The following is a 19,009-nucleotide window of genomic DNA, read 5'->3' as shown; positions in this document are numbered from 1 at the left end:
AAAACCCAATGCTCCTAAAACACTGTTCCGTTAGAAGAAGTTGCATTATAATTACTTTATTTTAGGAAATAAGTTGCTTTGCTGGTATGTGATAAGCAACACTCCTGTTGTTTGGGCATTACAATCAAATAATGGACACTTCACCAGGTTAAAATGGCTCAGACAACTGGCCATATTCACTAATGAGAACTTTAACACCAGATATGTTTGATATTTTAAAATTAGATCTTAACTCTGCCTCTGGGGCTGACCTTTCTTGCAAGCTCTTTAAGATCTTGAATTGTTAGAAAAGGAAGCTTTATGCTGCCAAAGGCCAAGAAAATCACAGATTCCATAGATTTATGTACCTCTCCCATACATTTTCTGCATAATGCTGTTGATGGTGGTGGTTTTGGACTTAGCCTGGTATTTGATTTCTCACTGACATTATTATTTGCACTGTAAGAAGCCCTAAGAGTGAGGAAGCATCCTAAAAGGCTGCCTGTCTTCTGAGCCTGTCGTGAGAATTTCTTATATTGTAGCACACATATTTAAAATTAGAAACTCCACAATCTGAGTGAGCTCTAAACACAAGCACATATGAAGCTTCAGCCCATGCAATGCACACAGTGTCTGATTACCAGAGCTGCAGGCCGGTAAGCACCACGGGGACACCCACTGGCACTGCTGGCACCCCATCTCCGAGGGGGAACTCGAATCTGCTGACTGCTTCCTGCATTTTCTTTCAAGTTAGGTACCTGTCTGCTGATTTCACAGTGTCTGCCCATAAATCCTGATTTGCAGATACATCTTCCTGACATATCACATTGCAGTGACATGGATCCTAAAGCACTGCAGCCACAGGGTATACAAAACAGCTTTTCTGGGGCCCAGAAGTAGCTGGGCTTTAAGAATGAAAAGTAAACACTGTTAGAAAGTGAAGATAAGGAAACCATACCACATAAAAGAGTACAGGAATAAAGACAGGAGTAAAAGCAATAGTAAACAAAGATTAATTCCAATTAACCACCAATACTGTATTAATGAGTTTGAGATATTTCCTAGCTATGTTACGCAATTTGTGCAAATTCCATTGATACTAGCAATTTGTCTTTGAATGGACTTCTTAAATACTGTTGAAAATGGAGTGTGAGCAAACCACTTGAGAAAGTACATAATTTTAAAGGTTGAATATGATCCTTTTTTTTTTCTGCCAAATTATTTATGTGCTTTAAATTGCACACAGGTGGAGGTGTTCTGAGGACACAGGCATAACCCACAAGTCCTTATGCTGAACTAGAGATATGTGCAGCAAGCTATAACACATTCTTTAGCTGCCTGAAGACAACTCTGTGGAAGTTCATGAAACAATGTTTTTCTGCAGTAATTTATGAGACAGCAAAACAATGTCATGCAAAAGACACTTTCACCAAAAAAATAATACATTGTTTGGACAATACAAGAGGAAACCCTAAGAAAAAAATCCCCAAACAGGAAGCAGAACATTCACAGCAGTACTAGAGTAGAATCCTGCTTTTTTCGGTTTTAAAATCAGATGTTATCAGACATTTTGCAACTTTCTTCATAAAGGGATTATCCCCTAAGGCTTCAACATTATTAACTAATTTATTGATATCAAACATTCAGATTATAAAGTGTATATAACATATATACATTTGTACTTATATGTACAGTAAGATTTAAAATACATTAATGGCACGTAAATGCAATGTTATGTGTTCTAGAAAACAATTAGAAAACATTTATAAAACAACCATTTTACCTTTCTCTACATATGAACAATCTATACATGTTCTTTAAGGGAAGAAGTTATAACAAAAAAAACCCTATCCAAAACCTGATGATACAGCAAACAAGGAAGAAAGCTGAAAGGAAATGCCACCTCTTGTCACTCACCTTGCAGACGTCGCAGCGGCGCCCGATTACATTGGCTTTACACTTGCACTGGCCTGTGCGAGAGTCACAGATGTCTGAGAAGGAGCCATTGACGTGACAGTGACATGCTGCAGGAGAAGAAGAAGATGTTAATGTGTTTCCTTTAGCTAAATCTAATAGCCAAATGTTTACAGTGCAGCTTTTGCCATACTGAGAAATATCCAGCCTGGGTAAAGCAGAAAGGTATCACTCCCATATGCTGACAACACACATTAATCTACCCATATTAAAGTGGAATTTTTCTCCAAATTATTGCAGTGAGAAATTTTGCCTCAAGTTTATAAACAACTTGTTTTAGATGTTCCTCTCATCTCACCCTAACCCTAACCCTAACCCTAACCAGAATGTTTAGGGCACATTACTGAGTAGACGCCCAGAAACTTGAGGTGGGCAGGGCAGCACAGTGCAAAAAGCAAAGAGGGTACAGACCCTTACACAGGGTGTGTCCAGGATGTAGCTATGGCCTGTAGGAGTGTTACTGCTCTGCATGCTAGTTCTGCTGCCCTGGAGACCACTCCCTGTTTATGTAGTCAGTAGGAAATATTGGCAGGCAGAGGATCCAGAACAAGGTTCCCTCCAGGGGCCTCTCTACAGAGGCAGTAATGCACTCAGCCCTAGAGCACAGCTGAGAAGAGACCAAGGATTATCTGCTACCATGACTCTCCAGGACTTCTGTCTCAGCAACATCATCACACTTCTCAGAGGAAACACAACCCAACTGACCTGCCTAAATCATCACAGTGCTCTCTTAAAGATTTAAAATAGCAATGAAAAGGAGCTGCTTTTTCTTGAGGACAATAACAGTGCTTCTGGCTTCTAAATTCTTATGTTTTAGGAGAAGAGAAGTTTTGGGGAAGATTTCTATCATCCTTTATTTTCTTCAACCACAATCCTTTCAGCATGCAGAGATTAGGAAAAAAATCCCTTTAGCACTTACAGGAGAGAAGAGGGATATGATTGGTGTCACAGGGACTATAACCATGCAGTCACTGATTCAATCAGCATGAGCTACTTCCTGCTTGTTCCCTTGTTTTATTCCCCAGAGGACAATGAATCCATATTTCTTATCAAGTACTCTGTAAACCTGGGTTCCAATCCACATTTTGCCTTCCTGCAGTGCCCTAACTGCATGTGTTGTTATTTTTCTCTCAACCTGACAGCTTCATTTTAAGAAAAACTAAAAGAGTCTCAACAGTGAACACACAGTGGTCACACACGTGCATGTCAGAAAGTGCCACGTCAGACAAAGGAATTATATTTTTGCAGTATGTAGACTATTACAACAGGACCTTCCTCATTACTTCACTAGTCTTGCTAATTTACAATTTCCAATTACAAATTGAAAGGATTGGGTTTTCTTTCTTTCCTCCCCTCTTTTGAGGTGTTCTGCAAAAATTCGTTATTTTACATGAAAGCAACTTTATGACATGCCATTCTATTCATGGCATTGTTTCTCAAATGTTTGGAAAAATTCTGGAATAAATAACTAAAATATGCTGGGCTTTCATACCAGTAGTATTGTAACACCTTCAGAGGTTTTATCTCTTTCTGTTTTGCAATACATTAAAAAACCCCAAAACATTTAAAAACACTTCTGATGTAATTAACATTGCTTATCTTTTCCTTTCACTATCAATTTTCCAACACTAAACAATCTTTATCATGACATTCATGTTTTAAAACTGCTGACTCTCCAAACTGTACACAATGATGACTATAACATATATATGTTTTGAGTATCATTCTTATTAAAATGGTCAGTGGAAAAAGGAATTGTAAAAGCTCAGACTCAAAAAACCACAATCCTCAATGCCAATTAACAGTATTTCACCACCCTTTTTATAAAGGCCACAAAAAAACAAAGTCAGTCTGGTTTGAATTGTTTTCCTTATCAGGCATATGACAACACAACAATCAAAAAGAAAATTTACAGTGATTTTATATACAGATGAGTTTATAAGAGTGCTATTTATATTGAATATTACCACAAAGGGCACACCATGTATTCTTAACTCAGCCACAGATGACTGAGTGCAATGCAGTGGGGTAAGGGAGAATTTGGAATATTGAGACTTCGATTGTTTTTCTTAGCTCTGGGAGTACATACATAGAAAAGAAGCATACAGTCTGGGCTATTCATCTAATAAACTGTTACTCAATCTGATAAATTGCGTTTATCTTGCCTAAAGCTTCCCCATTCATTCACCTCTACTGGGAAAATTAGCTCTGCCAAAGCCTCTAAATGGTTATTATAATAAAATACAGCCTGACAGAGAAATTTGTCTTACTTTCTTCCAAAATGACACTGGTCAAGACCCCTCAGTCTCTCCAGATTTGTATAAATATTTATGAGTGTGTATTTATGATCAACCTACATGCTTATTCTCCTCCAACAGTAGCACCTATGCACTGGAACATAGGCACACATGAATATTAGCTTTGATTCATCTCATGGCACTGAGCTCTATTACCATCAGCACAACCTCCAGGTATTTGCTTCAGTACACTGTGCTATTTCACTCCAAAAACCAACGTACTAGAATCAAGTCAAATAAGCCTAGGACATTTGCTCATTGCCCTTAGATTTATGATTTTGTATAAATACACCAAAAAAATTCTGAGATGCTATAAAGCTATACTGTCATTTGAAATGGTTAAAGCACACAACAGCACTGTACTGAGAAAGAGCAAGAAACATTTCAAACAATAATTTGAAAGCAAATTCATGCTTTGCAATACTCTTGGATTTGGCTTTTTAATAGGGAATGAAATTGAAAACAACAAAGTAAAAGCACAGTCCCTCTGATATTGTAGCTGCAGGGCAAAATTCATGGAAGTCTGCAAAGGAAATAAAAGATCATATTCAAAAAAGAAAACCCACATGAAAGACTGAGTAGATGAATACAAGGTAACTGCAAGCACAAGGCTATGAATACATTAGAGGGCTCTCCTTGTCAGTGATTCCAACAACAAAAACAAAGCTTGTAATTCAACATTAAATATATATTTATTTTTCATACATTTAAAAAAATGTACATTTTCTGAACTCTCCTCATATTAAATCTCTTTCTCATGGAGCTGCCAGTACTGTGGAAATGGTTAAAGCAACAGTCCTACTGATGCCTCAGGAATGGTGCCAAGCTACTGGAAGCTATTTTTTGAAATACACTGCTTTCTTAACCACTTTACACATTTAACATTCTAACTCATATGACATCATTCATCAAGACCTGATAACTCATGCAGATAATCTATGTGATAGTCCAACATTGTGCAAAGTACATACAGAAAATATTTACATGTCTTCATCTGTGGCTTTGCGTACATCAGTGTTTATTAGCCTTAATAATTAGACTTGATGCTTTCACTTTCAAACAGCAAGTTGTTAATAGAGCAAGTCCTGCAAATGGATTCTAGTGGCTCAGACTTCCATGTTTGCAACATACTGCAGACATGGTCCTCATGTTCCTATACACACAGAAGTGAGAGTGTCCCAGCTCTTTTACTTGAATAATTTTATCCTGCTATAAGACTTTTGTACTAAATAGAGTTACTCCAAGTTTATTCCAATGGATCAAAAAGGATTAAATCCTTGTGACAACGAAATAGAATGCTCTGCTCCTTCAGAGAAGTTTGCAACCTGTTGTATTCCACTCCTTAGAATGGGATGAAAGGGTACATGAAGAATGTTTTAAAGTTAAATGCACTTGTTCTGCGTAATAGCTGCATTCTGAGTTGTACCTTTGAGCTGAAGTAGAGTTACCTTTCTTCACAGAGGCTAGTATGGGACTCTATTTGGGTTTTGTGCAGAACACAGAGTTGATAATGCAGAGATGTTTTTGTTATTGCTGAGCGGAGCTTGCACGGAGTCAAGGTCTTTGCTGCTTTCCGTGCTGCCACGCTGGCAAGGAAGTTGGGGATGCATGGGAGATTGGGAGGAGACACAGCTGGGACAGGTGACCCAAACTAGCCAAAGGGATATTCCATACCATATGACATCATGCTCAGTATATAAGGTGGGAGGAAGAAGGAGGAAGGGGGGACATCTGGAGTGATGGCGTCTGTCTTCCCAAGGAACCGTTACGCGTGATGGGCCCTGCTCTCCTGGAGATGGCTAAACACCTCCTGTCTTTGGGAAGCAGTGAATTAATTCCTTGTTTTGCTTTGCTTGTGTGTGCAGCTTTTGCTTTGCCTATTAAACTGTCTTTATCTCAACCCATGAGTTTTTGTAGCTTTTATCCTTCTAATTGGCTCCCCCATCCCATTGGTGGGGGAGTGAGTGAGAGGCTGCGTAGTTCTTGGCTGCTGGCTGGGGTTAAACCACGACAACCAGTAATGGCACAGAGAAAGCCACTGCCTCCTACAGAAGCTTCTGTTCCTACCAAATTTTCCATCTCCTCTCAATAATTTTTTGCAATCACTATGGGGAAGTATGAGCTGGAGCTAATACTTAACATGCCACCACTCAGCTGAGAAGTTGCAGCTTGCTGCAGTGCTAGGTGTCTTCCTCCAGAGCACTTTAGAAAATTTGTACGAAGGTTTTAGACTCTGCTTTGCAGGAGATGGGAGAATTTTGCCCTGCAAGAGGCAGCAGCCCCAACTCTTACTGAGGTCAGGTAGCTGGGAAGGACATCAGAGCTGGACCCTAGAGTAATTGATATATCACTTCCTCCTTTCAGCACCAATGTCACTAGTTAACAGGATTTCCCTGGATAGCTTATAGCATTTTTAGTGAACAGTTTTCATTTATTTTTGTTTGTTTTTATAGACCTGACATTTCGTATAACCTTTTGCATCCATGCAATTCTCCATTCTCTCCATTTTTTTCAATGTCTGCTTCAAACTACAGCTTTTTCAAGTTCTTCTTTCTATTTACTTTAAAGCCTCCCTTTCCAGATGCAAATAAAATAGTATCATTATTAGAGGTGTAAGTGCACTGTATCATTCTCCTGCTCACACATACAGAGGCACAGTCTTCCTCTCAGGAACACAGTTATAGGATAGATCAATACTGTCAGGAGCTGTAAAAGTTTGTGACTTACGTTGACAGTTCCTTGCATCAAGAGCATCGCCAAAATATCCATCAGCACACCTCTCACAATATTGGCCTGTTGTACCTGGCTTACATATCAGACAAGCACCAGACAAGCTGTCACAGCTGCCAGGAACGGAGAAGTCAAGGTTGTTATTACACTGGCATGGCTGGCATGATCCCCCTGGTATTAGAGGTTGTCCAAAATAGCCTTCTGCACACCTAAGGTAAAAGACATCATCAGTTAGGACCCTTAAATAATCCTCTTGTTAGAAATACTTAATACTGTTGCCTTACTAATCACAAAAAAATTACTTGATCTTATCTCATGTGTTTCTTAAGTGTCTTTTTTCTTTCTCCCTCCTTCTCCGTTTTAACAACACTGCAGATACAGTACCAGCTGAAATCCTGCCAGTTCTGCTACTAATTAGACTTTAGTGGAGAAAAAAATCTTGTCACTGGCACTGAAGGCGAGACAAAGCATGACATAAAATCTGTCTATTGGCACACTAGAGGGGGGGGATTGGACTAGATGACCTTTAAGGGTCCCTTCCAACCCAAACTATTCTGTGATTCTATGCTAGATATGCTTTGTATTTTACTATATCATGTCTAGATGTCTGTACTCATTTACCAACAAGCTTGATGATTATTTCCCTCTATCTTAAGAACTTGCTTAGTTTAGAAAAACAAATATAGACTGTAATACAGACATAAATTTGTTTACCTAACAAGATCCTCCCCTGACTTAGCCTTTCCCCAATCTACTGCATGGTCAGATTTGTTTAATTAATGGTTGCTAATCTCTGTGTATAGGTAGGTAACAAAAAGATTGCTCATTATCCTGGGAACTATGTTGGTGTGTACTATACCTTTCATATTTTAACAGAGTTGTTTAAAAACATTACCTTCTTTTCCACCTTGCCCACCACCAATTTCCTGTGAGTACCATGTAAAACAGGTTAGTCAACCTGACATAACATGAGTCTATATTTAAAGCAAATTTCTGCTTATCTCACACCCTATTTCCTATTTATATTCTGGTCTTCTTTCCCTTTCCATTACATTTGTTCACACTTCATAGTAAGAACAACTTGTAGATAATGAATAAAAAAACCTAAAATTGCCCAGTTCTAGCTAATGTAGTTATTCATGTGCATCTCAGATGAACTCCAATTAGTGTAAAGAAAACACACAGTACATAAAACATGCTGCATAAATTAATGTTTCCTACTATTTTAAAGTCAATTTGAATGCAGTTCTAGTGTACACAGATATCCTGTCTGCTTTGTAATAGTACTGGATGACATGGTTGAGCAAAGATTCTGTGTATCACCCTAATATGGGAATGCAGAGCTCCACTATGCTTTCACTCTTGCTTCTTTATGCACATCAAGTTCATTTGTTTTCTTGCTTCCAGAATAACTCATGAAACTTCCAACTGGATTCTATGCAAAGCTGTCTAAATATATACCATTCAATATCATTAGCAAAAATTACAAATATCATAAAAATTGGGTAATATTAGGGAGGAAATGATAGTGGGATCTAACTAAGCAGTTTTTTGTAGGAAGATATTACACAAAATAGTTTTTTTCCATTCTGTAGAAATAACCACAATGCAGACCACAGATGAATAATGTGTGTAAATAGTCCAGTGGTCTGGGTGCATGCAAGCATTCAAGACCATGAGTAAAATTTTCACAATCTAACTCATTGTGCTTTAGTCCTGTATCATAGTCATCTCTCACAATTACCTTCTGGTGTCAACAAGACATCAAAATCATGTGATTAGATTAATTCAGGCATTTTATTTTCAGAACCTGTCAGGAATGTAGCCATTTACTGTATTCCCTGCAAAGACATTGATATTATTTTCTGTGATGGAGGATGCCTCAGTAACCACAAAAGACTGATTTTTAACTTAATTTTGCCAAGACAAATTGGTATTTTTTCAGTCATGAGACCTCAGTTACAAAAGCCAGGAATGTCTCTTAATATGCGGCAATTAATAGCCATGATTTATCAAAAACAAAAGGTATCTGGATAATTTATGCAGTTATCTTACTTTACCTAAACCAGATTATGTCTGAAGTTCATCCATGCTTTGCTAAGAACTTTCTAATTTGCTACTGGTGTATTTGTCATAAATCTGTATCTTTTGGTCCTACTAATCTATTTGACTTTGCTTAATGTGTGTTTATTTTTCTCTTTCAGCTTCATTTAGGGGTTAGTTCTGTGTCTGACAGCATTGACAGAAACCTACCAAACAGTTCACAGAACTAATACTCCAGGGATTTGTGAGAAATGCACGGTTAATCATTTATTTCTATTAATAGCAGGAGACCTTGACAACTCTCATCAGTTTAGACTTTGATAATAAAAATTAGAGAAACCCACTACCATCACATAACCATATTCTATCTATATACATAGATAATCTTGAATCCAGACTGAAGATGATCTGAGAAGTAGGGATAAAACACTTAAGCTTAAAAGAAAACTGCACATGTATCTATGTGTAAATTCTTCCACTTTTTCTCCCACTTCCTCTGAGGGTACAGGGGAAGACTATGAATTCCACTTTCATTAATTCCACATTTAGTCCCTTAAGGACATTTCTATTTCAGCTACTCTTCTCAGCTTCAAAGCATTACATGTTTGGCAAGGTTTAGATTTAAAAAAAAATAAATGTATGTGGCATGGAAAAATACTTTTATGCATTAAACAAAATACATGTATAAATAAATGACTGCTAAGTACAACGTAACACCTCCAAGATTAAAACAACCAAACAAAAATAGGAGTGAAAGCAGTAAAGAAAGATGGTTTCCATATTTTTCTTTCCCACCCATTTCTTTATAGATGTGTCTGTGACTGACACTGGTTTTATTTGGCATAAATGGTGCTAAATACAGGGCTACTATTTAAATACATGTGTATATATATGCATTGGGCCTGGTTGGGATGGAGTTAACATTCCTCATTGAAGTCTGTGTGGTGCTGTGTATATACACATATATGCACAGAAACACAGGCCTATTTTATACATTTCTTTATATTTGCTGCAAAAAAGCCCTTGAGACAGAGTTAATTTAGCTGCAAATCCAAACACTTTAAAGTCTGGAAATACTATTTTTACAGAGTCTTTGAAACCATGTGCATTCAACCTGTGTACAAAATTAGGCAAAAGCCCTGTGGAGAAATGGCTTGTGAGCACAGACCTGAAAATCTTAACTCAAGTGCACAGCACAGATGTTACTGCTGTGTGACCAACTATGAGTCTGGCATTTTTTCATGTGAGAGTGCCTGCTTTTGCAAGCTGTGAATAATCCTGCATAACACATTTGTTGCATCAAATCTCCTGAAATGTTTGAGCTTTTTCCCATCAGCATTGCAACACAGACTTGCACCTCTGACACTAATGGAAGAATTACATTAGCTAGAACAAGCAGCAGGTTGAAGCCACAGGACTCATGAGAGACTGTAGGTGGAAGCACTCTGTGCTAGACCTGAACAAAAGGGAAGGTGGGAGGAAGGAAGGATATGAGTCAACTCACCCTTCTCCTCACACATGAGGACACTGACCTTCTACATCATCTCTCCTTCTACAAGGAAAAGGTCACTGGAGCCATGTGCATAAATGAAGGTGTGCTACAGGAAAAGCTAGAATCTTGTTCATTTTGCTTCTTTTCCCTAAAGCTGTGTGCTCCTATCTCTATCAAGACTGTACTTGGAAAATGCATATCATCATTCTGTAAATGTGCTGGGCTCAAAGGACAGCCTTTTGACATTCTCATACATCCTCTCTATGAAGTTAAGAGAATGCCCATCCTAAGCCTTTGTAAAAGTGAGCAGTGAGCAAAGGAAAAACAGAAATCTAATTTACTGGGGAAAAATATTAAATGTGAAAGCTGGGCTCTCTCTGCAACTATAGAAATGTGCTAACTTGCAACACAGTTTCTATCTGCAATTATTTTGACGATGTTATGAGCTGGGCCCTACAGAACACTGAGCAATTTTAGCAACATTTTCCTCAAGTGTTCAAGTAAGAAGTAGCAATTAATTTTTTTTACACTTTACAAATCAAATGTGCATGTGTGTGTATATGTATAAATATTCATATGTATTTCCTTGGGGGACAGAGAATACTTCTTTAGGCCAAATAAGCACAGTACTGTGCACACTCACTTCATGATACTTAGTATGCCATGATAATTTAGGATTGTTCAGCATATGAGTCATGTGGCTCAAATCACTTGTCCCTTCATAGTTGCTAAAATGAAAGAGATTTCATGTAAACTCTTTCAGCAATTATACCACCACTATTAATAGAAAAAGGCAACATGATTTCTCTTGATCATTATTATTGAGAGCTGTGGACATTTCCAAGCAACTTGTTACAATTAAAAGCAAATAGTTATGTGAGTATTGGAATTAATGGCCTGATTTCCAATGGATTTATATCTCATGGTTACAAGGCTAAAGGCTGATTATATGCTGCAGGATGTTGCTGTGTATCAGGGAGTAATCCCTCAAGCTACAGCAGCACTTTTTCCTTGCCCTGTGAAAGTTTTCTTATGGGCAGAACATTTAGTGATCTCTTTCGTTCTCTCTCTCTCTCTGTCATGTATTTTCTGCTGCTTAATCAAGTGTGAGTTCATACAGGATCCTCCCCCTTAGCAATGACACGTCCTGATTTATTAACCTTTATTCAGCCACTTCTTTTCACAAAACCTTCAGGAACAATTATTACCTTTGAGACCTCCTACCCTTCTACCAAATTTGGTTGAAATTGACCTGCAAGTTCAGATGACTTTGCAGGCAGCCAGAGAGATTAGCACAAAAAGATCACACTAGCCTCATTTCCTAAGGAAATCAGGCTAAAATCCAAGCCTGTCACTTATTCAGATTATGTTCTACTGCATCTACAGCCTGTGCTCCACTCAGAAACAGCACTTGTTGCTAATGGAAGCTGTCAATGACCCTGCATTGACAAACTGCCACCAAAGTGCTCTTGATGTGATTTATTCCTGCCGTCATTAACTTCACAGCCCACTAGCTGAAAGAAGGTGATGACTCCAAGACAGACAGGAAAAGACAGGCAGAAATAGCACACAGCAGGAGCAGACTCTGTGATGATGGGTGGAAACAGGTGACAGCCTGCACTCTCACTTCAGGACAGATATAGCACAACAGGGGATTTAAAAGGAAGTAGTTGTAAATTTGAAATACGGGACTATAAGGAAATCCACAGTGTATGGTCAAGTTGACACTCTTCTTGTTGGCTCTTGCACTTGGTTCATTCCTATTTCTTCTCATCCTAGACTGAATATTGGAAGTCTTCATTCAGAAGCCTTACCCTTTTTTTTAGGCTTTACATTGGAAAATGCTTCAAGCAGTTCATAGAAGTGCCAAATGGCAGAAGCCTACTAAGAAACACAAGTACCATGTTTTCATGCCCTATGACTGTCTAGCCAAGTGTAAGACAGTTATCTCGCTCCCTCAGCTTCCCATTAAAAAGGTGCCATTGGCATGATCACAGGGGACTGGGATCATGAAGACGAAGCCAATGCTGATTCATCATGACCTCCAAACAACTAGCAGAGGTCCCCTGGCACACTAACTGCTCTTGAAAGCTGTTCCATCCATGTGAAATCCCAAGGGAACGAAGGCATGCAAACACAGTGATGATATCCCTTGCCTGTGTGGTCTAACCTCCTGTGGAAGGGGGTTCTCAGGAGCTTAGCACAAGCACTCACGCTAGCCATCTGTTTCATTTAAATTCTCCATACAGTCCTCTCAGAATAGTGCCTTTGTATAGGTGGTAATAAATGCAGAAAATATATACTGAGCTTTTCTATGTATTTGACAAAGAAGAATATCTTTGTTTTTGTCATTAAAACATAGATTGTTCTACTTGCTAAATAAAGACTGCAACAGGGAATTAGAAACAAAAATTTAAAATATTACTTTAATAAATAATTAAAATCAACAAATAACTTATTAGAAGAGCTGTACTTTGCATACTAACTTCTATAAAAGAGGCATCAGTAACTTGCTAGATATTTGATTCACTATGCTCTAAACACTAAAATGACAAAAGAGACAAAACAATTACAAAAATCTCAGAAGTGATAGAAAATTTAGAATAAACCTTTTTAAAAAAATCCGCTTTTAAAAATACTTCTCAACAGCTTTACATTTTGAATTAAAGTAATAAACCAAACACTAGAAAAATACAAACTCATGGATGCAATATCAGAGAAAAATGCACAGGAATTTCTTCAGTGCATTTCAGAACACAGGAATATGGACCAGATGGAGAAGTAACAAAAAGGTAGAATAGTTTCATGTGATCAATACTTGTGTTTCAGATCTCATATAGTTAAAAGCATGGTGCCTGCTTACCTTTCACAGCGTGGTCCCACGTACCCAGCTGGGCATGCATCGCATATTAATCCACGACTTCGGTCAAAATGGCACGTCGGGCTAAAGCTGTGTTGTTGATATTGAGAAAGAAGAGGGACAAGGAAGAAACATAAAGAAAAGATGGTTAGCAGCATAGCTCTCTTCTCACTTCAGAGATCGTTCATTTGCAAAACAGTGCCCAGGAATAGTGATCCTGGTCTAGGACATAGGGCTTAAGTTTGACTCCAGCAAATTGAATTTGGAATGACTCTGCTATTTCTGCGAGACTGAATATAGAGCAACGGATGGCAGCATCCCAATAGCCTGTTATTACGGGACTTGAGCCTGCCACTGAGTGGTCTGGATACTATTAAAAAGGCAGGAATGTACAGCTGTTTGTTTGTGCCCTCGAGGGCCTGGCAAAACAATCTATGCCATAACGCAGCTCCTATATAAATCTTTCTGAAGGACAACTGATTAAAAACTGAGTTAACTTTGCATATAGTTGGCTGTGAAAGGAACCAAGTGAACAAGAAAGAGGAGGGGAAAAAAGGGAAATATCTGGTGCAGCTTCCCAGAGAGCACATTTGAGTTAATCAAGTGCCAATGACCTCAAGCAACAGGCCACACAGGCACACTGAAGTTTAAGAATAGCTTGCAGACTAGAAAGCTTTACCTCTTTGCTATGCTCTAATTAATTTTGGCTAGTTTGGGGTGGTGTTTTTTTGTTTTGTTGGGTTTTTTTTATATAAATAACAATAATGTAGGCATTTGCAAGCTGCACTTCTCAATGTCCATGTTTAACTCTGAACCATGTTACCTCATTGTTGGCATTTTGCTCTCCGTAATCTTTCTCCCTTAACACACTTTTGTGAAGAAATCTCCTGACACTCTAAAAGACAGAAGAGGCAATCTCTTCTTCTATAATTCTGTAATGGTTATGAGAGACAAGGACATATGAGCATCTTTATAAGGCCTCATCTAAATAATGGTAATCAATTCTGGTCAACCAAATAGAAAAATAGAAAAAGGAAAAAAAATAAAATAAAAGAATGGGAGCAGATGCATCATGAGGTGACAATTCACAAGGGGAAAACAAAGCACCTACCTGAAAAGCAGACACTAAATTTATCTTTTGTAACCTAGGAAAAGAGAAGTTGGGAAGCAACAGAATTGCTCCAAGAAAAACATCAGAAGGAAGGTATATGCAAGGTAACAGTTCATGCTACATTAATAATAAATAAACTTAATCTGACCTTGGATATATTATAATAGTATATACCATGACAGTTTCTGGGAAATAATAGGAACAGGGAACACAGAAATGCTTAATTAAGACCATTTAATGTGATTAGCTGCTGGTGATCATCATGAATCTGTCCTCAGTTACTCTTTATTCTGTGTTATCCCACAGACATAAGACATCAGTAAGAAAAATGGGGGAAGGTCAGGTCCAATAAACATAGATAGGTATTGGGATTTTTCTCTTTCCCATAAGGATTATACTTAGGTTATTTTGCAATGACATTTGATTAACAATTGATTCACGAATGCTGTTCATTCTATTTTTAATAGCAATGAAAGCACACAATATCATTGACTATAATCAGCAGCACCTGACTTACTTCAAATAAGTTCCTGCTTCTCAGCCCCAACCTCAACCAAGAGCTACATGGGAAACTTTGTGAAGATGCTATTGCAGCTCGTTATAGCATTGCACAAAACTGCCTGTACCACAGTTCCACCAAGAGCTGCGAATGCAACTGCATAAATTTTTTAAATGACAATAATAATGAAGCACTTTTTATTACTAAGCAATAATAATGAATAGCAGATTTTCCATGTTTTAAGGGTTATGCTCAGACCTCGCCTCCTTGATTCCTTCTCTGACTTAACAGTCAGTCCACATCTCAACACTAAACATTACTATATCGAGAAATTCCCACCTGCATACTATAAAGAAAATATGTGATAGCGGGCTGAGAAAAAAAGAGTTTATCTTCCTGATTATTGAGAATCTCATTCTGAGGCCAACCCAAATTCCTAGTTCACATGCTATGAGTTTACTTGTGATCTTCCCTGGCTGAGTGAGATATACCTCCCATTTCCAGTGATAAAAATTCCCATTGGGGTCTTCATTACACATATTAAATTTATCACCACATCAAGAGAAGAGCAGTAATTATCCCAGACATCTATATTGGATAGAAAAAAATTACATAGTACTACATCTGATAATTTTTAGGGGGGAAAAAATTGGCTTCTTCGAAACTCCTTATGGTATAAGAAAGTTAGAACAGTTTGTAAGACTGATACACTAATGAGAAGAGATAAGATCAAAACTTCAAATGCCCATTATATATGCCCATTATAACATGGGTATTGATCTCATTTGCATCATATAAGTGCATAAATTGAGATATAAGCAAAAAAAGAAAATATAGCTCAGGATGTAGAAAATAAGCTTAGACATCTTAATTCTAGTTTCCAGATTTGGCCAAGTGCCAGTTATGACTGTTGTGCTTCAGAAGGCAGTTTTATGTTTGGCTTCAATGACTGCATATGGAAACTCCTGCCATTAGGAAACAGGGGAAGAAATGAGCAACAGCTGCTTAAGTTAACTGCAAAACAAGACCATCACTATGCCATTTCTAAAATGGATAGAACAATTCTCCTCCACCTTATGTGGCATTGCAAGGAAAAAACAAGCCAGGTGCTGTGAAAAGAGTGCTGGGAACCACTATAAACATCATAAAGAAATGAGGCACTGCTATATAAGATGAAATTTATTTCTTAATAGAAATGGTCTGGCATGTCCTGATCTATTAAATACTGCAGCACTGAAAATCTATATACAGCTATTTATAATAATTTATAATAATTTGTACATACAGTTAGTCACATGTTCAGATACTCAGAAAGAACACAATATATACTACATTCCTACAGTGACATGACCTTAGTAGAAGTTTCTTTATTTTTCATGTGAAGGAATTTGAATTGTTTACAAATATTATGCCTAGCATAACAAACCCACTGCCAACTATGTAAGAAAGAAAAACAAGTATTTTAACAGCCTACAGGTAACACATTAAATCTTTAACAACTGCTTTTTTTTCTCATAAACAAATTTAGTAATTGGTCTAGAATCATAACTGTCATGAGAGCTAGAACCTTACAATGATTTCTACAAAGCTAAACCTTGTAGGATTTAGGACTCACAGAGTTTCACAGTTCAAAGAATGTTTATATTATGTGTTTGTTTTCTACCTATATTTTTCAAAAAAGGTTAATAATAAATGGGTACTATCAACTTCAAAAAAAGGAAAGTAAAGCATCCAGAACTCTGTTGAATACTTAAGGGGGAACTCCAGGCATTTTGCCAATCAAAATCTAAATTCAATCTATTTGACTTGGTTTGTCGCACATCTGAACAAGACTGAAACCTGATAGTATTTGGTCTGTTTTATCAGCACAGTATTCTCAAACAAGAGAAAGATAATTAATTAACGATGCAAGGAAATATTAATAGGATGTCAGAGGAACCATGTCTAAGCAGACATAATAAACCCACACATATCTAACAAAACCAACTCAAGAGCTGTGCTAACAGTCAGTCAGTCTCCCATCCTACAATCCCTGGAATTTCTGCTGATAAGTGCATGGACTATTCCTGCTCTGATCAGTGCAATTTCACTAGGATGCAGTGACACAGACAAGATTCAGAACAGTTTTATCCAGTGACATCATGTAAAATGATTTTGGTAGTATTATTTTCCAGGCACGGACTGGGACAAAACCAATGAAAATAGGTTCAAGCCACTTGGTCTATTAAATCAAGCTATCAAGTAGCATAGACAAGGTTCTGTAATGAAGGAAACTTCTTCTTGGATCAGAGTTTTGAATAACTTTTCACTAGTATTTTTATTTACTAAAATAAATTTATAGTGATTATTCTGATATATGCTGACAAAATATTTTCACTTGCAAGATCTAAGGATGAATTATGATTCCAAACAAAACACTGAATATAGACTGGAAGGAAAATGGAAGGCAGAAGAAAAATATCACTATTTTATCTGATCAACATCAATTGATTTTAAATTCAATTACAGAAAAAACCCTCACATCTCAAATCTGTAAATTCAGCTTTAAAATTAGAAACAACTACTCTTAAGAAGGATAGAAAAACAAATGCTAGTTATTGATTTGAAAAGCAGCCATCCAAATTCTGTGTTGTTCTTTCTAGCTTTTGTCTTGATCTTTGCCTGTCTGTGAAACTAACCACATTGTACAACTGTAAAAATAAAAGTTTATATTGAAGAATATAGTATTTGACACAAAAAAATCTCAAGTGTACATGCAGAAATATAAATTATGAAGGTATGCAATTTACTACAAAGTAAATGTAATATCAATGAATATACAACTTACTTGTTAGAAGGTATATTTAGGGGGCAAGCACACAACTGACAATCTTCAGCTGTCCCTTTAGTAGGATCACCATAAAAGCCAGGAAGGCATCTATCACAATAAGAACCACCTGTGTTGTGTTTGCAGTCCTAACAGAAGATGAAAAGTACAAATTGACAATTAGAGAATTTACAGATGGAACCTTACATATAAACTCACCTAGTTCATCCTCACACGAGGATTGTAAAAGGTCTGCAACATATATTCTAATTTTCTGCTGCTGGTTAAGAAAGTGTTCTAGAGGTTAGCTGTCACAATCAGTGCTTCATGTGTGTTGGATAGTGATGTGCTTGTGGATATTTTTTTCTATGCAAAGCAAAAAGAATACTTAACTGCAGATATTTACATTTCCACCATACAATAACTACATTATTGTTTTAGCTTGCTTAAAGAAAAAACAACCTTCAGAACAGCATAGAACAGGTCTAATATTGCAGTCTTGCAACAGGCCATATTTTGTGAGTTTTCAGATGTTTATTCCAAAAACACAGCCCAGACTATATAATTTCTAAAAATGAACTATGACATTTCACATATAAGTGCCTTAGTTCATTTTACAAGGTATATGGCTAGCAGCATTTCTAAACAGTAGCAAAGCCTGAATTACTTAATTAACACTTGTTAGAATAGCATCGACTGTTTTGTGAGCAGAAACAAGGACAAGTATGCTCTATATAGGGTCCTATCCAACAGTTTACATTTATCTATGTGACTGCCCTTCATAACAGAAGAGACAGCTAATCTGAGCATATAAAACATGCTACGTAAAAATTGTAGTACTAGATCTGCATTTTTGTATATAACTTCTGGCTGATCTCAAATTAAATGATCCTTTAAAAAATGGAAATTAGTCCTGTGAGAGTCGGCTTCCCATGATGCCTTGGTTCTAAGTTTTAAAAAATAATTACCCTTTCTACTCTTCTTGCCTCTCACCACATAGGATTTAGAAATTCTAAATATTTTTTGCAGAATTCATAAAAGATTCAGCAAATTAGTTTTCTGGCTTAATCCCTTTCCTTTTTTCCCCTGTTTTCAGCACACGAAACTATTCCTTTCACTGCTATTTGGCACAAAATACCCAAGTGTAGCTTTTTCACAATGGAAAACAGAAAGCAGCAGGACTGATTTTGGCTGTTAAATGCCATCTTGATCTGTTTG

General features: G+C 37.2%; 1 protein-coding gene across 1 annotated transcript in view; it reads right to left on the bottom strand.

The window, feature by feature from the left end:
* Positions 1 to 19,009, bottom strand: part of LOC103801856 (laminin subunit alpha-2-like) — a gene marked incomplete at both ends in the record, with an annotated part of 152,688 nt that overhangs the window by 17,779 nt on the left and 115,900 nt on the right. Inside the window, 4 exons of the mRNA XM_009074290.1 lie at positions 1,897 to 2,003; positions 6,978 to 7,189; positions 13,379 to 13,465; positions 17,813 to 17,940. Coding sequence (XP_009072538.1) covers positions 1,897 to 2,003; positions 6,978 to 7,189; positions 13,379 to 13,465; positions 17,813 to 17,940 — 534 coding nt within the window. The remainder of the gene's footprint in view (positions 1 to 1,896; positions 2,004 to 6,977; positions 7,190 to 13,378; positions 13,466 to 17,812; positions 17,941 to 19,009) is intronic.

The sequence above is a fragment of the Acanthisitta chloris genome, unplaced genomic scaffold (assembly GCF_000695815.1).
Source record: "Acanthisitta chloris isolate BGI_N310 unplaced genomic scaffold, ASM69581v1 scaffold2095, whole genome shotgun sequence".
Classification (NCBI taxonomy): Eukaryota; Metazoa; Chordata; class Aves; order Passeriformes; family Acanthisittidae; genus Acanthisitta; species Acanthisitta chloris.
Note: the sequence above shows the minus strand (reverse complement) of the source record. Positions and strands in the feature narration are given on the sequence as shown.